The sequence below is a fragment of the Boleophthalmus pectinirostris genome, unplaced genomic scaffold (genome assembly GCF_026225935.1).
Source record: "Boleophthalmus pectinirostris isolate CB_2022bp ecotype Guang Dong unplaced genomic scaffold, ASM2622593v1 HiC_scaffold_6, whole genome shotgun sequence".
Lineage (NCBI taxonomy): Eukaryota > Metazoa > Chordata > Actinopteri > Gobiiformes > Gobiidae > Boleophthalmus > Boleophthalmus pectinirostris.
The window spans coordinates 14,428,607-14,449,364 of record NW_026571447.1 but is presented as its reverse complement, the minus strand read 5'-3'; the positions used below and the strand labels follow the sequence as shown (position 1 = coordinate 14,449,364).

At 40.7% G+C, this 20,758-nt stretch overlaps 3 protein-coding genes across 4 annotated transcripts; 1 reads left to right on the top strand and 2 right to left on the bottom strand.

Moving 5' to 3' along the window:
• Positions 1–784: 784 nt before the first annotated feature.
• On the top strand, positions 785–2,017 carry LOC110174416 (acid sphingomyelinase-like phosphodiesterase 3b). The gene is made up of 6 exons (XM_055163455.1): positions 785–866; positions 947–1,160; positions 1,243–1,340; positions 1,422–1,565; positions 1,646–1,815; positions 1,915–2,017. Exons 1-6 carry the CDS (start codon positions 785–787, stop codon positions 1,957–1,959), a joined length of 753 nt encoding a protein of 250 aa, XP_055019430.1. The 3' UTR covers positions 1,960–2,017.
• Positions 2,018–6,404: 4,387 nt separating this feature from the next.
• On the bottom strand, positions 6,405–10,118 carry mecr (mitochondrial trans-2-enoyl-CoA reductase). Its single transcript, XM_020940471.2, has 9 exons — positions 9,816–10,118; positions 8,641–8,870; positions 8,424–8,567; positions 7,354–7,456; positions 7,130–7,232; positions 6,975–7,048; positions 6,826–6,886; positions 6,666–6,738; positions 6,405–6,601 (listed from the first exon to the last, which is right to left on the bottom strand). Exons 1-9 carry the CDS (start codon positions 10,034–10,036, stop codon positions 6,438–6,440), a joined length of 1,173 nt encoding a protein of 390 aa, XP_020796130.2. The 5' UTR covers positions 10,037–10,118; the 3' UTR covers positions 6,405–6,437.
• Positions 10,119–14,147: 4,029 nt separating this feature from the next.
• On the bottom strand, positions 14,148–20,360 carry lin28aa (lin-28 homolog Aa). 2 transcript variants are annotated; one of them, XM_020940499.2, is made up of 4 exons: positions 20,236–20,360; positions 19,730–19,902; positions 16,691–16,875; positions 14,148–14,744 (listed from the first exon to the last, which is right to left on the bottom strand). In XM_020940499.2, exons 1-4 carry the CDS (start codon positions 20,264–20,266, stop codon positions 14,549–14,551), a joined length of 585 nt encoding a protein of 194 aa, XP_020796158.1. In that variant the 5' UTR covers positions 20,267–20,360; the 3' UTR covers positions 14,148–14,548. The 2 variants fall into 2 exon arrangements, with proteins under 2 accessions (XP_020796158.1, XP_055020291.1); XM_055164316.1 differs by lacking the exon at positions 20,236–20,360 and having other exon boundaries at positions 19,730–20,028.
• Positions 20,361–20,758: the final 398 nt, after the last annotated feature.

Below are 20,758 nucleotides of genomic sequence, written 5' to 3'. Positions count from 1 at the left end.
GGTTTTAGTCCTGGTGTTAGTTCTGGTTTAGAGGCGCACAGGAGGAAGCGCGGTTTAAGCGAGAAAACACGGTCCACACGCGGCGCACGGGACGGCGGTGTCCGCGCTGTAACTACGGAAGGAGACGTGGTCCGCGGGTTCTCAGGTTGATGACGATGATGAAGGTGTGTGTTTGTGTGCGTGTCCACTCATGTGGCAGGTCACTATAGGACAGTAGTGCAGATACTATGAGTCTATGCAGGTTGTTTTCACCAGTGCCAGTAGCTCCTGTTTCTGTTTGGGTTTCCGGCAATGAGTGGAATTACCGAAATAAAAAAATAAATTAATGGGATGTAGCACAAAATGTGAAAACAGAAAAATGCCGCCTTGTAATCCACTTATTTCAGCAAAGTAACTGTAATCCAATTACCACTCATTGAAACAGTAACTGTAACGGAATACAGTTACTCATAATTTGTACTCTGATTACGTAACGGCGGTACATGTAATCCGTTACTCCCCAACACTGGCTTCACATTAGACCCTTACAGACGAAGTTTAGAGTGTACACATTATAACGTTAGTAGCATTTAAGAACTGGCGGAAATGTGAAATTATTTTCTAATTACAGTTACTTTAGTAATTACAAAGAAAGCATACAATAAATAAATAATATATATTGTGAGCAATATATATTTCTTCAAACTTGATGACGGAATGATGAAGTAGCAATAATTACAGCCTGCGCGTGACACAGTATCTTGTTATTTTTTAACAGCAATGGCAATGTGTGCATGTGGCTGAAATGGCTTCACTTTCTTCAGGCATGTCAGCTTTTAAGTTCATCATAATCTTCGGGCTGTTTGGGGCTAGTTTTGGATTTTCAGGTAAGTAAAATAGTTACTGATGCATATTTTTTGATGAAAGATTTGTGTTTTAATGTGCGTAATTGCACATGGTACTATAGGAAGATTTTGGCACATCACTGACCTGCACTGGGACCCAACTTATGATCCGAGCAAGGAGCCTAACAGTGTTTGTGCGTCCAACTTTAATCGACCAGCCAGTAATGCGGGGACTTTTGGAGACTATGTTTGTGACTCGTCATGGAACCTGATCAGCTCTAGTATATCCGCTATGAAAGCTACATTACCAGATCCAGACTTTATTGTATGGACCGGGTATGTCCGTTTTCTTTAACTTTTGATCACATTTATTTAAAACAGCTTGCGTTTATGTAATACATTTTTCAAATTTGTTCAGAGATGACACACCTCATGTGCCAAATGAACAACTGGGTGAAGAGGCAGTTCTTGGTATCATCAACAACCTCACCTATATTATAAAGCAACATTTCCCAAGTAAATGTCAACATACCTTGCACCAAAAGGTCTTATACTAGTACATTACGTAGCCTAACTAAATTATGCATGTCTTCATAGAAACCAAGGTTTACTCGGCTTTGGGCAACCATGACTTTCACCCCAAAAGTCAACTCCCTGCTGCTTCCCACAATATCTATAACAAGACGTCTGAGATGTGGAAGGAATGGTTACATCTGGGGTCCCAAGAAACCTTTAGACAGGGTGACTTTTAAGTCTTTTAAGTGAGAAAAACAAAATATATGTATTCTGCCATAGGCTATACTATATGTTTTCAATCACAGGTGGATTCTATACAGAGGAGCTTCTCAATCGCACAGGCTACAGGATGATTGTGCTTAATACTAATCTCTATTATGATCAGAATAAGGTGACAGAGGGCATGGAAGACCCCGCTGGCCAGTTTGCTTGGGCTGATCACATTTTAACAGAAGCTGCCAACAAGAAAGAGAAGGTATGCATCCCTTAATTTTGTATGGCATATTCATCAAAACATTTGGCAATAGTTTTTTTTTCTAATGCCGTTTCATGTTCCATTATGGGAATTCCCCAGAGCCTGACCATCCGTGGAAGCTCCAATGGCACCACATCTGTCTGACAGACAGGATGACTCTATCTCATAATTTTTTGACCGGTTCAGCGGCAGTGTGTGTGGCTCTGTTAACGTGTTATGATGAGCAGACTCCTTCAGAACCAAACAACCTATCCTAAAGCCTGAACTTTGGTCCTCAAGGTCGTGTTGTGACTCGTAGCTAGACTAGCATTGCATTCACTCTGTTTCTTCTCCCTGTCTCAGGCATTATGTCAACTCCCACACTTGTCAAAGGATTGGATCTGAAGCCCAAGGAGGCTCCGTCTCATCGTGCCATATCGGGCAAGGACCCTCATCTCTCATGTGCATAGCTTGTATGAGCCCTAAAAATACTCATATGGCAGTGCCCAGTTCTGCTCCCACTGTGCATCGATGCTGAAGAAAATATTACAGAGCAGAGTCAGAGTTGCGGTGGCTAGCTCCCAGAACTCATGTCTGATGGAGGTCACCCCTAAAGCCCAATTTATGTTCATGCATCATCATATGTGTCGCAACCCAGACAGTCTGCATCGCCTTGAACCCCCTCCACAGAGCATCTGCGTTGACCAACATACACTTCTGAAATTTTGTAACTACGCGTCAAACCCATGCAGACAGCAAAGGAAAGCAACACAGAAAATAAGGGCTGTGATTGGTCCTCTCTGCATCGGCTCTACATACATTTCCGGCACTAACGCCATTTATAAATCCTAGCCTCCTTTGCACTGCACAGACCTTGACACAGATCCATTAACCAAAAACGACTTTGACAAGGCGACAGCGACATTGAGTTGATACGGAATTATAATTCGGCCTTTAATCCACAGCTGCTGTCCAGCCTGCACAGGCTGTTAAAAACTAGACAGACATCTTGGCTGACGTCAGGGCTGCTGGAAGTAATTTTTAAAAGGGGGTGCTGTGAAGCCATAGAACTATAATAAAATCTGGAAGATGAATCCAAGATGGCGCCATATTGATTTCAGTGGCTTTTGCTCAATGGCGCATGGGCCCCCAAAATATTTTCACTTCCACATTTACTTTTCTCAATAGGGGCTACCGCATCCCAGCCATGTGACGTCTGTAACGTGCACGCCGTGAAGCGTTTATACCAATTACTGCGAGAGCTGCTTGCTAGCGTGGGCTCAGAGCGGCCCTAGTCGAACTTTTACGAAGTTAACCTTTAGGCACTTTGAGGATTTAACATTTTTAAAAGTTTATGTTGTGAAAATAGAAAAGGATCCCTACAAAATTCGACCTTTGTGAAAGTTGTCGATGCCCTGTCAGCCAAACATGGGCAGTTTGAATTCCCCAAAAATGCATTGTGCTTCTATGGGAGAATTCCAGTTTTTATTATAGATCCATGGTATCTCCATCCTATGCTAAAAGCTTTGTAAGACTTGGCCTAGCTCCACTCGGAGCCTGTGCTAGTTCCGCTCTAGCAACACTTGCTCTGATTGGTCCAAATGCTCCACACCGTGTACATTACCTACATCACATGGGTGGGAGGCGTTAGCCCCTATTGAGGAGGTAAATGCAGAAGTGAAAAAATTTTTTGGCCCAATGTGCCATTGATCATAGGGCATTGAAGACAATCAGTGTTGGGAGTAATGTATTATAAAAGTAATGTATTACAGTAATGCGTTGATTTTTGCTGTAACGCAGTAATGTAAGGCATTACAGGGGGGAAAATTGTAATATTTTACTCGGTACAAATGTAAGTAACGCGCGTTACAATGCTTTTTTAACCTGGATTGAAGTGGTGGGTTTTTCTTCATAGAAATTCGCTAAAATCACCGTGAAATCAGCAGCGGTGAAAGGCCGCAGACGCGGCCGGATAGACCTTCAGTTAACCGCGGGTGAAAGGACCGAACTCTACGCTGTTTAGACCTGGTTTAGACCTGGGTCACTTCTGGTTTAGACCTGGCTTACAGTCGTCCCTCGCTCTAACGCGATTCACTTTTCGCGGTCTCGCTGTTTCGCTGATTTTTAGAAAAAAAAATTTTGTGCAATTTTGCATGCCTTTTGTTTTTAGTGTATGAACACGTATTGCGTTCCTCCCGCTGTGTCCTGATCGGCTAAGGGACTCCTGTCTCCTCTACAGTACAGTACAGAATATCAGATGCCAAATTTAAATACATGTTCAATCTCTAGCAGTGTGATTCTGAAGTGCTGTATGTCTGCAAGTTTTCTCTCCGACAAAATCCACAACGTCGACGAAATGTTCTGCACCGACAAAGTCTCCTGCGCTCACACCCAAAAGACAGAGGACGATGCAAACCATCGCACAAAAAGTTGGACTTCTGGACACGTTGAAGGAAGGTAGAAGTTACGCGCTGTAGCAGAGTTTTGCACCGGGTCTTGTACCCGCAAATAGTTGCTGAAATCAGGACCGCGAGCCCCCGCAGCAGGGTGTCCATAAAAAGCGATCGGGCGACAGCCGCTCTTACCTCCGTGAGGTGCGGAGCAAAGCCGGTCCTTTCTCCTGCGGTCACCTTCGAGCCCGTCCCTACAGTGAGTCCTGTTTTAGTCCTAGTTCAGTTCTGGTTTAGTCCTCCTCTTCAGTCCTGGAATCAGTCTGAGGTTAGTCCTGTTATAGTCCTGGTTTAGTCCTGGTTCAGCTCTAGTTTAGTCCTGGTTTAGACCTTGTTTAGTCCTGGTTCAGTCCATATACGGCTCAAAAGTTCAGCTTTTTCGCAGTTATTTTGGTGAGAGTAACTTAAAGTAATGCAATAGTAATGTAATGCCTTACATTTTAAATGCAGTAATATTGTAATGTAACGAATTACTTTGAAATGACAGTAATAAGTAATAAATAACGCATTACAGTTTTAAAGTAACTTGCCCAACAGTGAAGACAATATGGTGACATCTTGGCATCATCTTCCAGAATTTATTATAGTTCTGTGAGAGATACGGTCAAGCTGCTGTAGATCTTTTCACGTCGCAGGAAAATGCAAAGTGTCCTCTGTTCTTCTCCTTGGCGGAAGTAAACATCCCTCTCAGGGCACTTGCCCATCCGTGGCCAGACGTCTTGCCCAATGTGTTTCCTTTGATTAGTCTAATATTCGGGTGAGGGAACAGACGCTTTCACGCATCTTGGTCCAAATCTTGGATGGTGGCAATAATGCAGAGAGCCTCCAGTGAGAAGAGACCTGAGCTGGCACTCAGGGCACACTTCATCAGGGTGTTTAGTTACTTCATGAACCCTTTTCAGAGGTGTGTCCGTCCAGGATATATGCGCTGTGGCTAGTTGGTCATCGCCGCAGGCCTTTGTACAGTTCTATACACTGGATGTTTTTGGTGCTTCTTTGGCATGGTCATCCTGTCTGTCAGAGATGTGGTACCACTGGAGCTTCTGTGGAAAGTCATACCAAGGGTGATTCCCATAGTGAAACACCTCACAATGTTTTCAACGAATGGGGGTTACTTTAAGTAACCTTGAGTTTTCATTGTTTCTAGGTATATATTATTGGGCATGTCCCACCAGGCTTCTTTGAAAAGAAAAGAGGTAAACCATGGTTCATCGCCAAGTTCAATGAGCAATATTTGAAACTGATTCAGAAACATCATGCTGTCATTCTTGGACAGTTCTTTGGACATCATCACACTGACAGTTTCAGAATGATATACAACTCAGATGGTAGTATTAAAAATCTTTTATTAGTTATGTTCGACTAAATTGAACTGTGTTTTGAATTTCTGTTTCAGGCTCTCCTGTAAGCACAATATTCCTCACTCCAGGCGTCACACCATGGAAAACATTACTGCCTGGAGTGGTTGATGGGGCCAACAACCCAGGGATACGCCTCTTTGAATATGACACTGAAACATTGCTGGTTAAAGTGAGCAAATTTATGAGATACTGCTCAACATAATGAAATAATGTATAATTTGTCTGTATTGTGACATAGGATATGGTGACCTATTATTTAAACCTGACCTTTGCCAATGAAGCCCAAGAACGCTGGGAGAAGGAATACCGCCTTACGGAAAGTTTCCAAGTACCAGATGCTTCCCCGCTTTCCATGCATAAGATCCTGGAACGCATAGCACATGACAACTGCTATCTTCAGAAGTATTATGAGTATAACTCTGTGAGCAATGGCCTAAATGAATGCGACAAAAACTGTCGTATTGACCATGTTTGTGCAGCCAGAGAGGTGGACTTCAGCCGCTATGAACACTGTCTGGAAAAGGAAGCAGCAGTGTACATGTGTGGGGGACTTCTACCCTTTCTCTTAGTACTCCTCAGCCTGGTATTGACCATATATGTTTAATTATGTATTTGGTCAGGGTATAGAAGTTATGCTTAAGGTGGGAAACATTGCCTTTGTTATAATTGCTTTACGTGTAATGCTATGACTTCATCTATATTGCATAACAATTACTGTAATAAATTGCTATGCAAACCCTGTTTAATGACTGTTGATAAAAAGGAGGTATCTTTGCACACTACTGAATTATGAGCCTGCTGCAAGATAAAATATTTATTGAGATAAGACACATCACATTATTAGGACATTTTTTGCAGAAATGTATGGCTGCATTGCACCACTCAATGCTTTGTGGTATTCCTCAAAAAACACCTTGTTGCATGTCGGAGCTGTCAGCTTCTTTTGCTTGACAAGGGAACACAAATCGTCCAACATGTTTTTGAAAGCACAGCCATCTACAAAAGATGCACAAGGTTATGTTTCTGTTACTAAAAGTTATTTAAGGCTAAGTTAACTGACCATATGACTGATTCCTCTTCCACTGTGTGACCCAAAAGCCTCTGACCTTTAGATCCTTGAAAATGAGTGCACTCTAGAAACAAAATGATCAAAATCAAAAGATCATTACATGTGCACAAGAATAATGTTTTTAATACTTGTGTAAATTGGTTTTGCATACCACAGGTACTGTAACTGGTTGTTTAGCCATTCCTCCATATGTTACCATGGATCCTCCTACCCTGGGATTAGAATTACCGTGAAATAGGTCTATGAAAAAATACATAAATAAAAAAACAACCAAAAAAAACAACTTTGCAACAGCCTTACTGTAGATGTCGAAGCAATTCTGTTGCACTCTTTCCACCAACCCCATTAAGAGCAAGTTTAGGCCTTGGACAAGTCTATGAAAGGTGTGTATGTATGTGTAAGTGTTCATCAGTAAATCAGTAAATGTTTATCAGACAGTTTAAAGACTCACACACTTTGAAAAGGTCTTTCATTTCCGGCTTTCTCAGCACCTCTTCTTTAATCACATGAGTAGCTCCAATTGCCTTCAGCCTATCACTGAGCTGAGTGAACTCTGGCCTTTTTAACAGAGCACAATGAGGACTTTTAGTGTAGTCATAAATTCATGTGGACTTAACAAGCTTGTAATAGACTCATGATTTGTGATGTAACAGAAAGTACTAGCGTAAACTTAATTTACCTATCTCTGATTACATTAATAGTACTTATTCCTCGGGCAGCAGCAATCTGTATTACAGCCTGTCCAACTCCACTGTTGGCTGCATTTTGTATAACTGTATCTCCTAAAACAGAAACAGAGAAGTTATGGAAAATAATCTGTCTGCAATTCTTGTGAGTTGCAACACAACACAAAAGTCTGCAGAAAATGTAAATTCAACAATCTTTGTCTTTCTTAAAAAAAAAAAAAATTGAACTGTAAAGATTGAAGGAAAGTTGGAAAGTCAATAGATTAAACTCGCTATAATTAAAAACAATGTTATACACAAAAAAAAAAAAAAAAATTCATTTTTTGCTCAACAGTTCATAAAAATTTGTAAAATAAAGGCTCAAAGAATTATTGGTCATAAAGTTAGTTAGGCTGAAAAGTGTATATTACACTTAGAATATTCATTTAAATAGGTATTTTGCATGGAAGGAACATTTTATATTTTATTTAAATTTAAATAATGCATTTTTAAATTATTTAATTATTTAAAGTTTACTGCCAAACTAAGGAGTTGAGCAATGGAGGAGGTGAGGGCTCTGGGTGAATTGCAACACCACTTGGCGGAGGTCTATTGACATTTATTCCTCTGAAAAGGTTCAGAAGCAAAGGAACCTGGAATTTGGGGAACGACCTTTATTTGTTTCGACTACTACTACAAAAAAATAAGGGAAACCTTTTTTTGTTTAAAATAAGGGAAAGCACTAGATATGGCTTCACTACTTTCTTAGAGGTCTATAAAAAAGAGGGCTGAGATGAATGTCTAAATAGCTAGTTATTAGTTTTAGTTTAGTTTTGAGATACCAAACGCTTATTTAGTTAATTAATAGTTAATTAGTATTATTGATGGCACACACACTCTTACAATATTCTGTCCTAAAATTACTTCTCCATTAATCAATAAAGTACAAAAATCTACATGTATAGCATACTCTTCTGAACTGAACTTAATTTACATGATAAAGACAAAGAGTGTGTAGAGACAACACTATCATATTTAACACAAGTATATTTTGCTTTCTTTAATAGCATCAGCATGATCATACCTGATTTGAGGTCTTCAAAATCAGCGAGCATCCTATAAGCAGTGCATGGATTTACTCCTAGAGTGGCAGCAGTCAACAGTGGAATGTCATTAGGAAGTGAGATTAGATCATCCTCTGAAAACACTGCTGCTGTTCTCCAAGTACCTGGACACAACCACACATCCAATTTGAACTATAGTAAGCTTCCATGTAAGTGAGGATACTGTATGTATTTTACCTAGACCTGCGTCTTTTGGAATAACCCAATCACCAGGCTTTAATGATGTCACCTGGTGGCCCACCTCAGTGACCTCACCGACCCCTTCATTTCCTCCAGTGGCTGGCAGGTCAGGGAGGATAGCATAGGTGCCTTGGATCATGTTGATGTCAGAAGGATTGACAGGAGCAGCTAGCATCTTAACAAGGACATCATTGGCGCCAACAGGTCCAACTTCAATATTCTCCAAGCTGTGAAAAATGGCATCACATGTTCATTTAAAACTCGTGGTGTTTATCTTAGAAGGGAGAGATCATTATTGTAACTATACTAAACATATGGATGATGTCTTTTTAGACTGGCAGGTGTGGGTGGGTTGTACTCAATTAAAATTATTCAAGTAAATATAATTTTTAATAATATTATACTTCTCATAGTAGTTTTCCTAATATATTTGGTAGTACTTACTTGAGTAAAAGGTTTGGTTAAGTGATAAAAAGTTGTAATATTAAATATTTTGTACACTGCTTTTTTTTTTTTACACCGCTTCTAAAGCTTACTCTCACTTTTGTGGTCCTTTACATAATACTGTACACAAAATGTGGCATTTCATTGTATTTTTTATTAGTCCAATTACATTAAATCAGTTTAAAAATGGGCACATTTTAATATAGTATAGTTCTTTTCCATCATCAAGGCACTCAAAGTGCTTCACTCACATACACACCAGTATGCATACCCGGAGGGTAATATTCTCCTGAGAAAACAGAGATCGAACCATCAAATTCTGGGTTGGTGGATGTAACCACTACCAAGTTGATCTTCAAAGTTCTAGTAGTTTCCCCAAAGTATTTTTACTCTAACTTGAGTAATTTCTCATTTAGGCTTATAAAGACTGCTATAAAACCATGAACACATACATTGTATGTGTGTTTTATCTATGTAAATATCACCACTATATAACTAATATCTTAAACAATATGCGTGGGATATATATATATGTTTTAATTTCTAATTAAGTAACGGTGTTTTGAAGTATGTAAGTTTCTTTTACATGAGATCATTCTTCACTCTACCTTTCTTACTTCTGGTGCCTAGACACCTCTGACCACAATGCTCCAAACAGGTTTCTACCACTGGCATGCACAAAAGAAAACATAGTCGGGTAATAATGCATTGTGCACGTGTTTCCTTACTAGACCACTTGAGGGGGATCTCCGTGCTTGTGGTACCGAAGAGCCTTGCAGGTGGAAGCTGCTGCAAGGCTCGCTGAGTGACAGAAGTTAGCTCCCTTAGCATTACTCCTCGCACTTGCACGGGTACAAACGACAGAAAGATGCCTTGCAAGAGTTGTCTGCCTTCTAAAACACACGGTGTAAAGTCGCAACCACATCGCGGAGAACGTCTTGTCATACATATGCAAATACAGTTAGCGGAAGCTGTGTTTTAGTAGTCTTTCTGTGAAGCTTTTTAGCATTTCTGTTACAAGGCGACCATGATGGATTTTATGCTTAGAAGATGCAGACAGCGCCTCTACTGGGCATTTTAAGGAAACTGTCCCGAGAAATATTCAGAGGTAATAAATAAATAAACAAATAAATAAATAAATAAAATTAAAAAGTGTAAATCTTGGTGACTCAGTTGACCACTTCAAATAGTTGCAAAAGTGTAAAAGACAAGTTGGGAGTGTGTTAGTACATTGTGGTACTGACATTATACATTTAGGCATATAAAGTTGTTTTATCTATCTGCGTATTACCAAGATACCACTAATATCTTATGCAATATGTGTAGCACCTGTGGGACATTAGCCCCCACAAAATGGGCAGGTAGTCACTCTAATCTTGTATGTATGTTGATTTATTGATTGGTGCAGCATCTGCAGTGATGCGATCGCTGTATGGGACCGTTGTGGTGAAGAGGGAGCTGAGTCAAAAGGCGAAGCTCTCGATTTACTGGTCAATCTACGTTCTTACCCTCACCTATGGTCATGAGCTTTGGGTAATGACCAAAAGGACGAGATCGCGGATACAAGCGGTCAAAATGAGTTTCCTCCGCAGGGTGGCTGGGCGCTCCCTTAGAGATATTGTGAGGAGCTCAGTCACACAGGAGGAGCTCGGAGTAGAGCCGCTGCTCCTCCACGTTGAAAGGAGCCAGTTGAGGTGGCTCGGGCATCTGTTCTGGTTGCCTCCTGGACGCCTCCCTTGGGAGGTGTCCCGGGCATGTCCCACAGGGAGGAGGCCCCAGGGAAGACCTAGGACATGCTGGAGGGACTATGTCTCTCAGCTGGCCTGGGAACGTCTCTGGATCCCCCCGGAGGAGCTGGAGGAAGTGTGTGTGGAGAGGGAAGTCTGGGAGGCCCTTCTCACACTGCTGTCCCGACCCCGGATAAGCGGAAGAAAATGGATGGATGGATTTTGATTTAAACAAATAAAGACATTAAATTGTCAAATTTATTATGAAATGAAGCAGATTTTTTTTTTTTAACATAGGTCTATGGAAACATACATCACAGTAATAGGTACATGCTGCTTATTGACGAAAGTAAACATTGTTAGCCTGAAATCAGCACAACTGTAGTTTTATGTCAGTAAACATTTGGTACATTCAGTAAGAAATGCACATTTTCTGATCAAGTCATACACATTAATGGCTTATGGTCAATAAAAAGTATAAACATAAAGACAGCAGCACATACAAACATCATTTAGCTGTACTTTATCAGTTACCCTGAGTGAATAAGGCCTATCTAAGAAATCCCAGACCATCAAAATATATCTAACCCTTCTAACACCCGATAAGTAAATTACAAGCACGGTGCACTAGCTCGGACGACCTGGGAATATAAAATGTCAAACAGGAAGCTATAGCTGGCTCATTATCACTTAAAGGTGCATTATGTAACTTTTTGGTTAGAATTAAGTCACCTGCTTGTTTTTATGGATATGTTATTGCTCTGCCTGGAATGGGCCACACTATGGCATTAAACTTCACATTTATTAAGTTACAGGTGGTTTAATAGCTCAAAAATACCAAGAAAAAGAGACATCCTGACTGTGAGCGGGGTTGCCTCTTCACAGATCTGATCTGTAACTTGGCCTGGCTTAGTCAAAATGGAGATGGAGAGGTTTAATGTCATACTGTGAAACATTCAAAACAAAGCAATAACATCTACATGAAAAAAGTATTTTTTTTTTTACACAACGCACCTTTAACGTTTAACACTGACTTGTACTAAACTGTATTAATTGCAGTTTAACATTCTTTCTGTCCGAAACATTGATAGTCTGAAACACAGTATCAGCCATGTGTTGAGATGAGACAATCCCTTATTTCAATACTTCCCCCTCTACTATAATTACAGGGAACAGATACATTAAAAGGGAAATATTATTAATTTCACCTCATGGCATGACAAAGAATAATAGAATAAAGAATGTCATCATAGCATTTATAAAGCTTGTAAATCTCCATAGGATCTGATACACATAAACAAAGAATTATGTAATTTCACATCATGCGGATTAAAATCTTCTGAATTACACTCCCTGACAGTTTTCAAGCCTATCTGTATTTTCCCTGAGATTTCAGATGGCTTTCCTGAGATGAGAGAGTTGCTATGAAAACCTAAAAATATATAGAAAACATAAAACATAATTAAAAGACCTAACTGAATATACAGACAGATTAATACATCTTACACATGATTAGTGCAGACTAACTTTGCATTGGTTTTGGCATAAATGAGATTATAAGAGACAAAATACACCCGAATAGTCTATTGGAAAAAAAAAAAATAAAAAATAAATCTCAAGTCGTATCATAGTATGTGCCAGTAAGGAATGGTGTGTAGCTTTACACTACTCTATAATGGAGCTCAACAGTCCCACCCACTTCAAAGTCCGCTGCAGTTCTGAAATTGAATTTCCCATTTGTCTTTCCCGTACACTGCAAATTTCAAATTCTAAGAATATAAAGGCAACATGAGGCTAACCAGCAATGTGGTACCTAATGTCCCAAATACATGCAACAGTTTTCTGCCAGATGGTCTATATTGAATGTATTATATTCACTTATATTTTCATAAACCTTTACTTTCAGAACCAAGTTGCAGGCGGTTACAGTTGAGCTCCATAGCTAGTACAAATATAGCGAGTTTTGGATCTGAAGTACTTAAAGAACATAAAGATGTTGAAATGCGTTTCCAAATATATAAACAGGCTTGAACTTTGATGAAATGTGTCAAGAAATTTGGATGAAAATAAATAAGTAGTATGATATTTAAAAAATAAATTTTACATATATATTAGTGGGATGTCTGATCAGCTTCTCCTGTAAAACGGGAGTAAATTGCTGAATAGCTAGCTAGTTCTACATGCTCCTCCGTGTAGGGTTGGTGCTCCTGCTGAATGACCCTTCCCAAGGCCATAGGGAGGTACTGTCTTAAATAACTACCTAGAAATAGATCGAACCTGGTAAAAACTAAGCACCAGCCATCCCACTGGTAACATCTTATCTGACTATCCAATTTATTCAAGTATTACTGGACTTCTCAGTATCCAAGTCCAGGTCAAGTATATGGTTGAGATAGTGTATTGTATAATATAGTTAAATCAGCATTGAATCAAATCCACACTGTGGTCCTTAGCAGCAGTGTTTGACACAGAAGGCATAACAATAATATACTGCAGATTCCAGCTCCCAACAGGTAGCCTTCAAAATGCCCATGTGTCAGCTCTGTAGTACAAAGGATTTGATTTAATCTTAAGGGTCCTACATTACACAAAATTGACTCTTGTGAGCTTTAAGACAAGTTATAATTCTGTTACCTCCTCAAAAACACCCATAGCTATCTGTGTTTTGTTTTAGTCACACATGTCTGAGTAACTCTGCATTATTAGTCTGTCTACAGTTCCAAAGCTCAAAATACTTTGTTCCACCTTGTGATGTCATGTAGTGGTAGTTTTCAGTTTAGCAGCTACCTTTTACTTTTTGTTCAGAAGAGATTGGCAGCTCCATGGCTGAAATTATCCAAATGATTCTAGTGAAGGTGTATGAAGTTTAAAAATACAGTGGAGTGCTTCCTCTATTACCACATGATATCACAAAAGAGTGTTTTCACAAGTGATTTCATTCTGAGAGCTCAACTCAGTCCAGGTATGCAGGGTTTGTTAAATTAAACATGTATGAATTGTACAAAACAACTCCAGGTATGTTTCTGATGTGGAAACAACATTATAACATAGATCAGAAAATAGTGTAATATGGGCCCTATAATCACATTCTCCAATGAGGTATTTTGAGCAAATATAGGCAAATGCAAAAATGAGGTAGACTGTGCGCAGCAGCCAGCAGAGTGCTGTATGAAAACAATGAAATTACAAAAAATAACTGACCAGAGTAGGAGACTGCTTCTGGTCGGACATTCATTTGGCCCCATGAAATCTAGATGGTCAGTTGCAAACTTCTCAGATGCCACTACATTGCTTGTAGATAGAACCCGAACCCACCCACCCCTTTCCGTACGATTTGAAAGTAACATTCATCACAGAGCTACCAACTGCCACATCCTTGTCTTTGGATAGTCAGGTGTAACAGTCAGAAAGGGAATTGTAAGGCAGCTTAATGGAAGTGTGTGGACAATGCTATTAATCCTGGCAATGATCATTATAGTCTGTCTAGCCCCTGTATCAGCAGTGGATCCAACATTTAGAAAGAGTCCTGAGAACAAATCCTGAGTGCAATATCACAGCAGTATTCCTGAGTGTTACACCAAAATGAAAAAAAAAGCTCTTAATGAGCAATCTCAACCTGAGGTAGTTTCAAAAGCAGCTTCAACAGGAATTGGAGAGCATCTCCCATATCTTCATCAAAGCAGTGTGATTGGCTTCTGTGCTGCCCCTGGTTTCAGAGTTGCCCTGTTGCTGGTTTAATCTGACGTTTCTGAAGGTAGTGCCAATTGGCTGTGCTCCTCCTCACTCGAAGGCTTTCCCTGAGAACCTTGTGCTTTGATTGGGCATTGGGCAACCATGTGATCGATGCTTTGACAGAAATGGCACTTTTTGGGTTGAGGTGGCAGCTTGCATTCTTTGGCATGGTGGTCTAGGCCTCCGCAGTTGTAGCACCTAGAAGAAATACATAAAAGCTTTTAACCAAAGGAAAAAACTTCACCCCTAGATGGCAGCATTTCCATTTAAAATGCATTTGTTATGACACAGGTTGAGCTGGGGCATCCCAGGTCATCACTATAAATCAAGCCTAAATCTACCTCAGAGATAAATGAACACAGTTAACTTGGAAAATGCTTCGTACACTGTACATTTGTACACTGTAAAACACCACATTATCTTTGCCTCCTATTACAATATGGATATTGAATGTGAATAATAATAGTGATTGTAAACTGGTAAAAAAGGTTCCTAAACAATGTAGTGCAATGTTGTGGAGAGAAGGAGGAGAGTTTAATCTAGATGATTGTCCATGACAGAGCTGCCCAGTGTTGAATTATTACAAAGTAAAAAGGAAAGAAGGAAAATATATTCAAAAAGTAATCAATAACTGAATAACTATATCCTTGAATGGTGGTTACGGCTGTGTTTTCTTGTATCCTGTTTTTATACTTTATAGAAAGCTGAAGCGTTAAGTAATAAGAATGGCTAGGGGTCACTTGTCCAGATGTCAGCATTTGGAGTTTGTCTTTCTGAAGTAAGACACCCATTTCATTGGCATTGAACTCCGGCACAGAGCACTATAACAGGTCAGCTAGAGCCACGAGGTCCACATTCACTGCTGCAGTTCAAACAATGTCTATAGAAAGGCCACGTGCGCAGGGCGTAAGACAGATGGGTGGTGGGCGTGCAGTGGTCACTGTGTGTATCAGATGAGTTTTGGACAGCGGCCGCAGAAGAGGTCAGTGCCTCTTTGTGGCTGTTGGGTTGTTCAAGGTCTACAACAGCACATGGCACGAGCAGCGTACAACAGCATCCATCAGGAGTGAAGAGGAGGGAAGGGGAAGTGCTCCTTTGTCTAAAAAAGCTGCAGTAATGACCTCTGAACCCTGACCCACCCGCCCTCTCTTCAGTTCTCCAACTCTGCTTCCCAACCCAGCCCCCAACCATCTTGAATTTACTCATACATGGTTGCTATGACAACAGTAACCTTTCACCTCTTTGCCCAGGCTCTTGCATCTGTTATCAATTAAATGGACAGGAGCGTTTCCCTCCTTTGGTCATATGTATACCACTAAGGTGGTCTATGAAGTGTGCACTTCAAAACATAGCTGGTCCAAACCATGCACTTGGGAGCAGAAAGTAAAGATCAAAACTTGCAATGATCACTTTAGTCAGTACAATAACAACTTTAAAAAAATTTAAATCTGCATGCAAACTTGTACATCTAAGAATAGAGAGTGAGTTATTGAACTACACGGGGCCTCTCAGGACTCTTTGAGGCGGTAATGATCTCTGCTCTCACACTGACTACTCTCTGGATCTAATCAGTACTGACAGATGGGGTGAAGTTTCGCCTAACCAAGCACCATATTATTGGTCCAACAAAAATGACAACACTCTGCGTCTTAGGACAAGAGAATTTGGCTCAACTAAACCAATTGTGTGTAAAAACAATATCAAAGCATCATTATTCATCTTGAATAATAAATTATTTTCCAAGTTGTGAGCAGAGACTTTGGGCTACCAATCATATCAGGGGATTTGGGAAGGGTGTGAATTCACTGGGGACTTGCCGATTTAAACAGTTATCGATTCAGGTCACACGTCAGGGCTGCTGGTATGACCCTGCAGATAGATGTGGGGGCTGGGTCCAGTGAGGAAGGAAAATAAGGACATGCAAAACATCACAGTGCATCCCATCAAAAAAGCTATCCAAGTACATATACTGTATATATTTGGCTAACATTAACTGTAAACTCAGTAGTATGCTTTGTAGTGTTTTGGGTTAGAGAGTTTCACAGATGTTTAAATATAAACCACAATGTTCATCACAAACATCAAAATAAGAGTTATTTTTCTCTGTTCTGTCTATTTGTATTAGTTTGAGTGTCCCATCTCACCTGTCTCCTTTGGAGCGGCGCTTCTGGACCTTCTTGCCCTTTGGTCTTCTCTCACTGCCCACACATTGGATACCACCAGGTCCAGTGACTCGCTGAGACTCGAGGCCCTTTGAGGACTTCTTGAAGGTAAACTCGACGTCCTCACCTTCTTTCAGACTTCGGAAACCATCCATGTGCAACTTGCTCTAAAAGGAGAACAGAAGAGAAAAAAGATGACTTGTTTATTGAAATTGTGTGCATTTCTTTGATACAAGTAATTTCACACAGATTTGTGATGATATGAGATTTTAGGATGTAGCATGCTAAACCCTATTTTAGGTTGTGGCATACCAAGTCCTCATAGCCTGTGCTGATCCTTTCACCTTTGAGCCCCGTCTTTCCTTCATTATCAGGCCAGATTAGACTTATCAGGTATCTAAAGGCTTTTTCTGCCTCACCTGAGATGAAACCACCGTGACGCTTTTCATCCTCACGAAGAGTTTATTTACTTAAGCCTGCCAAAGACACTGGTCATAAATGTTGCTTTAGTCTTTTTTTCCATGTTTGACCGGTAAACCTGATGAGGATAACCTTCAACCCTTCCCCCTCCAGAGGAACAGCATTCCACACTGCAGCCCCCACCCCCAGTACTCTTCCCACCCACATCACAAAGCTCCACTAACACAGTGACCAGCAGCAAGCACAAACCCTAACGGGCAGGATGCAGGGGTTAGCACTCGGGCTGGGGGGCAGGGTGAGAAGGCAGAATGGCTCCTCTGGAAGGTAGGGGGTCAGGGTGACATTCTTGGGATAGTTTTTGGGCAAGATAAAAATGCTGGAAAACCAATGTTTGACATAAATTTATTGGTTAAGAAACTAATTAAACTATCTAATGTAATTGAGCCCCACATGTTCTTCTCTCTTGCAGTACTAGCCATGTTTCACCTAAAATGACCCTTTCAAATTCTTCCCCTCGGCTTGTTTTGCCAGGTACACTTCCGAGAGCTAAGAAAAGAGATAAAAAGGGGCGTGGCATCGACTCAAGGATAAAACTTTGTAGACTGGCAAACAAATCATTGGGAAATCCCTTGCTCAAAATTCCCTTAGACAAGGTGGCAGGATTAAATTGTCACAACTTTTTGTTGCGGTGTTGACACAGACACAAGATCAATGATGTAGTAGTCGTGTTTTGAAATTGTGGTGATGTGAGCTTTTGTCTAATACACTTTTGAACATGTTTCTTCTAATGCAAATGTAAATATGAATTAACAAGAAATCTGAACAATGTTTTAAGTTGAAGACTCCTCACAAGAGGCTGAATTTATACAACCTTGTAGCTAAAACTAAAACTTGACTTAAACTCTCTGGCTCAACAGAAAAAAATAACAACAGAGTCATTTGAAAGCTCTAACTCCACAGCTTATTCAAGAATGTTTTAGCCATTGCAGAGAGCTACCAGAACTGGTGTGGTGACGTTTGAGTGACAACATGCTCAGTGAGCCCCATTCCCATCAGGCCTGTGCATTGATGACCGTTAACCCACTTCCTCTCTCATGTGTGACCCCCAGCCTCTCCCCCCCTTCCACAGCATAACGGACGCACACTGGCCACATGCGCACACCCCAGGACGGCGCACTCACAGGTAGAAGACGTAGGTGGGCCCTGGAGAAGCCCCCTGCTGAGCTATTAGCAAGCTCTGTAGTAAGCTGAGGGGAGAATGTGTCTGCTGTGGAGTGGGCAGAGAAAGACATCAGAGCCGTAGGGGACAATGAGGGGCTTGGTCACGGCCGAGGGGTGCTTCATTCGGATGCATGGCTCTTTTGTCCACCTGCACAAAGGCCACTGGATCCTGGGAGTTCATTTTTCTTGACACGCGGCCGCTAATTTCAGGTTGGAGGCCCTTTACATGGTCATAACCTCAAAGCATCCATCACACATGTCTACCTTCACGGTCACACCAATGGGATTAAACTAATTTGGGAGCCATGGTGACAAAATAATTTTACATATTCCTGGAACTTGGTAAAATTATATCCTGCATGTGCAACATTTGGTTTAACAAATTTTGTTTACTTTGATTATTGAAAGTATAGCTTATTACCTACAGAAATATTCAATTGTGCATTTTTTCTTTCCTTATACAGCTATGATGGTGAAAGAATCATGCCCTTAATGTTGGAATGCCAAACTGAATTGCTGTTGGATCAAAACACTGAGCAAAGTGTCTCACGCATGGTAATACCCGTGAGGTTTGGTTAAATTAAAGTGGGCGCAACAATTCAAGCACTGAGCATTAGAACATCCAAAACAAATGACACTAGAAAGATGAAAAACTTCAGCAGACAAATCTCTCTACAGCTGGGGGCTTTCACTGGTGCAGTTATCGTTTGACGGCTTTAAACAAAATAAACCCTAGGATCTTGTTCCCCTTTTAGGCTTAAAACATAGCACACAAAACACAGACGGGCGCTTGGCAGACAGGGAAAGCCTTTAATCACTTTATGACAGGAACCTAGAGGTGAAAGAGTTGCTAGTGGGGACTCCTATTTCCCATTCACATGCTAAGCCTTCATCAGCAATGGAAGCCCCCATCTCTTTACACCTTCTTTTCATCAAAAAACTAATAATTTAAGGCCAAAAACTCATCTAAAAATTGCAAGACATGTAGTCATTAAAAGATTACTCATAGGTTTTAGGGATAGCAAAAGAGAAAGATAATGGAGGGGTTTGAAGTTACTTTATTGCCTACCCTACTCTAAAGATTGCTAATAGTTAAGGGTGGAGTTTGAAAAATAAATAAATAAATAATAATAAACGAAAAAGTTATTATGCACTGTATTTAATTAAATATGGTATATAAAGTGTATGTCAAGTTATTTATTAAGAAAGCATTATTGTTTATAGCCAAATAATTAATGTTAATAAAAGCGTTAATTGCCACGAGGTAAGTCTGAAACACGTGCTGCTACTACAGAGACTCCCACGAGGCTGAAGCAATGCAAAACACAGTTGGCTTTGTTAAAAAATAAGAAAAAGAAAAAAAGTTTTGAGTGGTCTTACTTGATGGACAAACACATCAACCGGTTCGTCCAGTGGCACTCCCTCTCGGTTGGTCATGGACAGGAAGCCAAAGCCCATGCGTACGTTAAACCACTTGCACACTCCAACCCCGTGGAACGACTGCGAGTCCTCTTCAGTGCTCGGTCCTTCATCTTCTTCAGTTTTGCAAACTCCTTCAATCAAGCAAAAGCACACAAAAACACATCGTAACTTAAGGTATTGTTTTAATTGATAGAAACAGTGAAAGGATTCTGCCATGCAACGTTAACGCATAAAATCGATAAGAAATCAACACGCCATGTTGTATCGACCCCTTTTCAGCAACAACAAACCAAGTCTTGAAAAAAAAACGCGGCTGAAGTCTCCGTGCATTTGAAAGCATCACGCACGCTAAACCAGTTTGTGCGTAAAACCATGTGCTCAAAAGGCCAATTAGGCAGAACTTTGACTAACGCGCATTAAACTTTGACAAACAGTTTTTTTTTTTTTTTTTTTTTTTACCAAACCTGAGAATTCCTGGTTCGAAACAGAGCCCATGTCTTCACTCCTGCTTTGAGTCCAAATCAGCACCCCGAGCAACTGTATCCTTTTTTTTTGCACCGTCAAGCTGCGTAATCCTCCCAGATCGCCACTTTCATGCAAAATGCGGCACAAAGCAGAAGCCGCAGAGCAAGAAGGAAAGCGGGAGAGGGAGGTAAACAAAAGGGGGCAGGCAACCTTTTCCCCCTAAACAATGAGGAGGAGGAGGGGTGGCGATCGGAACGGGGTGGGGGGTCACCTAGTAATTTGAAGAAGAATCCTCTCCACCCCAAAAAAACACAAAGACAATGCGAAGAGAGCCATCCCCCTTGAGAAGCAGAGATAAGCGCGAGAAGTCTTGAACATACCTTCAGCCATGATGGTAATGGTGATAGCCAGCCACTTTCGCCGCGGTGATGTACAGCTCCTGGTCAGCTCTGTTAGTCAATACAAATGACCAATTCTCAATCTCATCCAAAGAACCCCTGCGTCCACTCTCTCTCTCTCCCT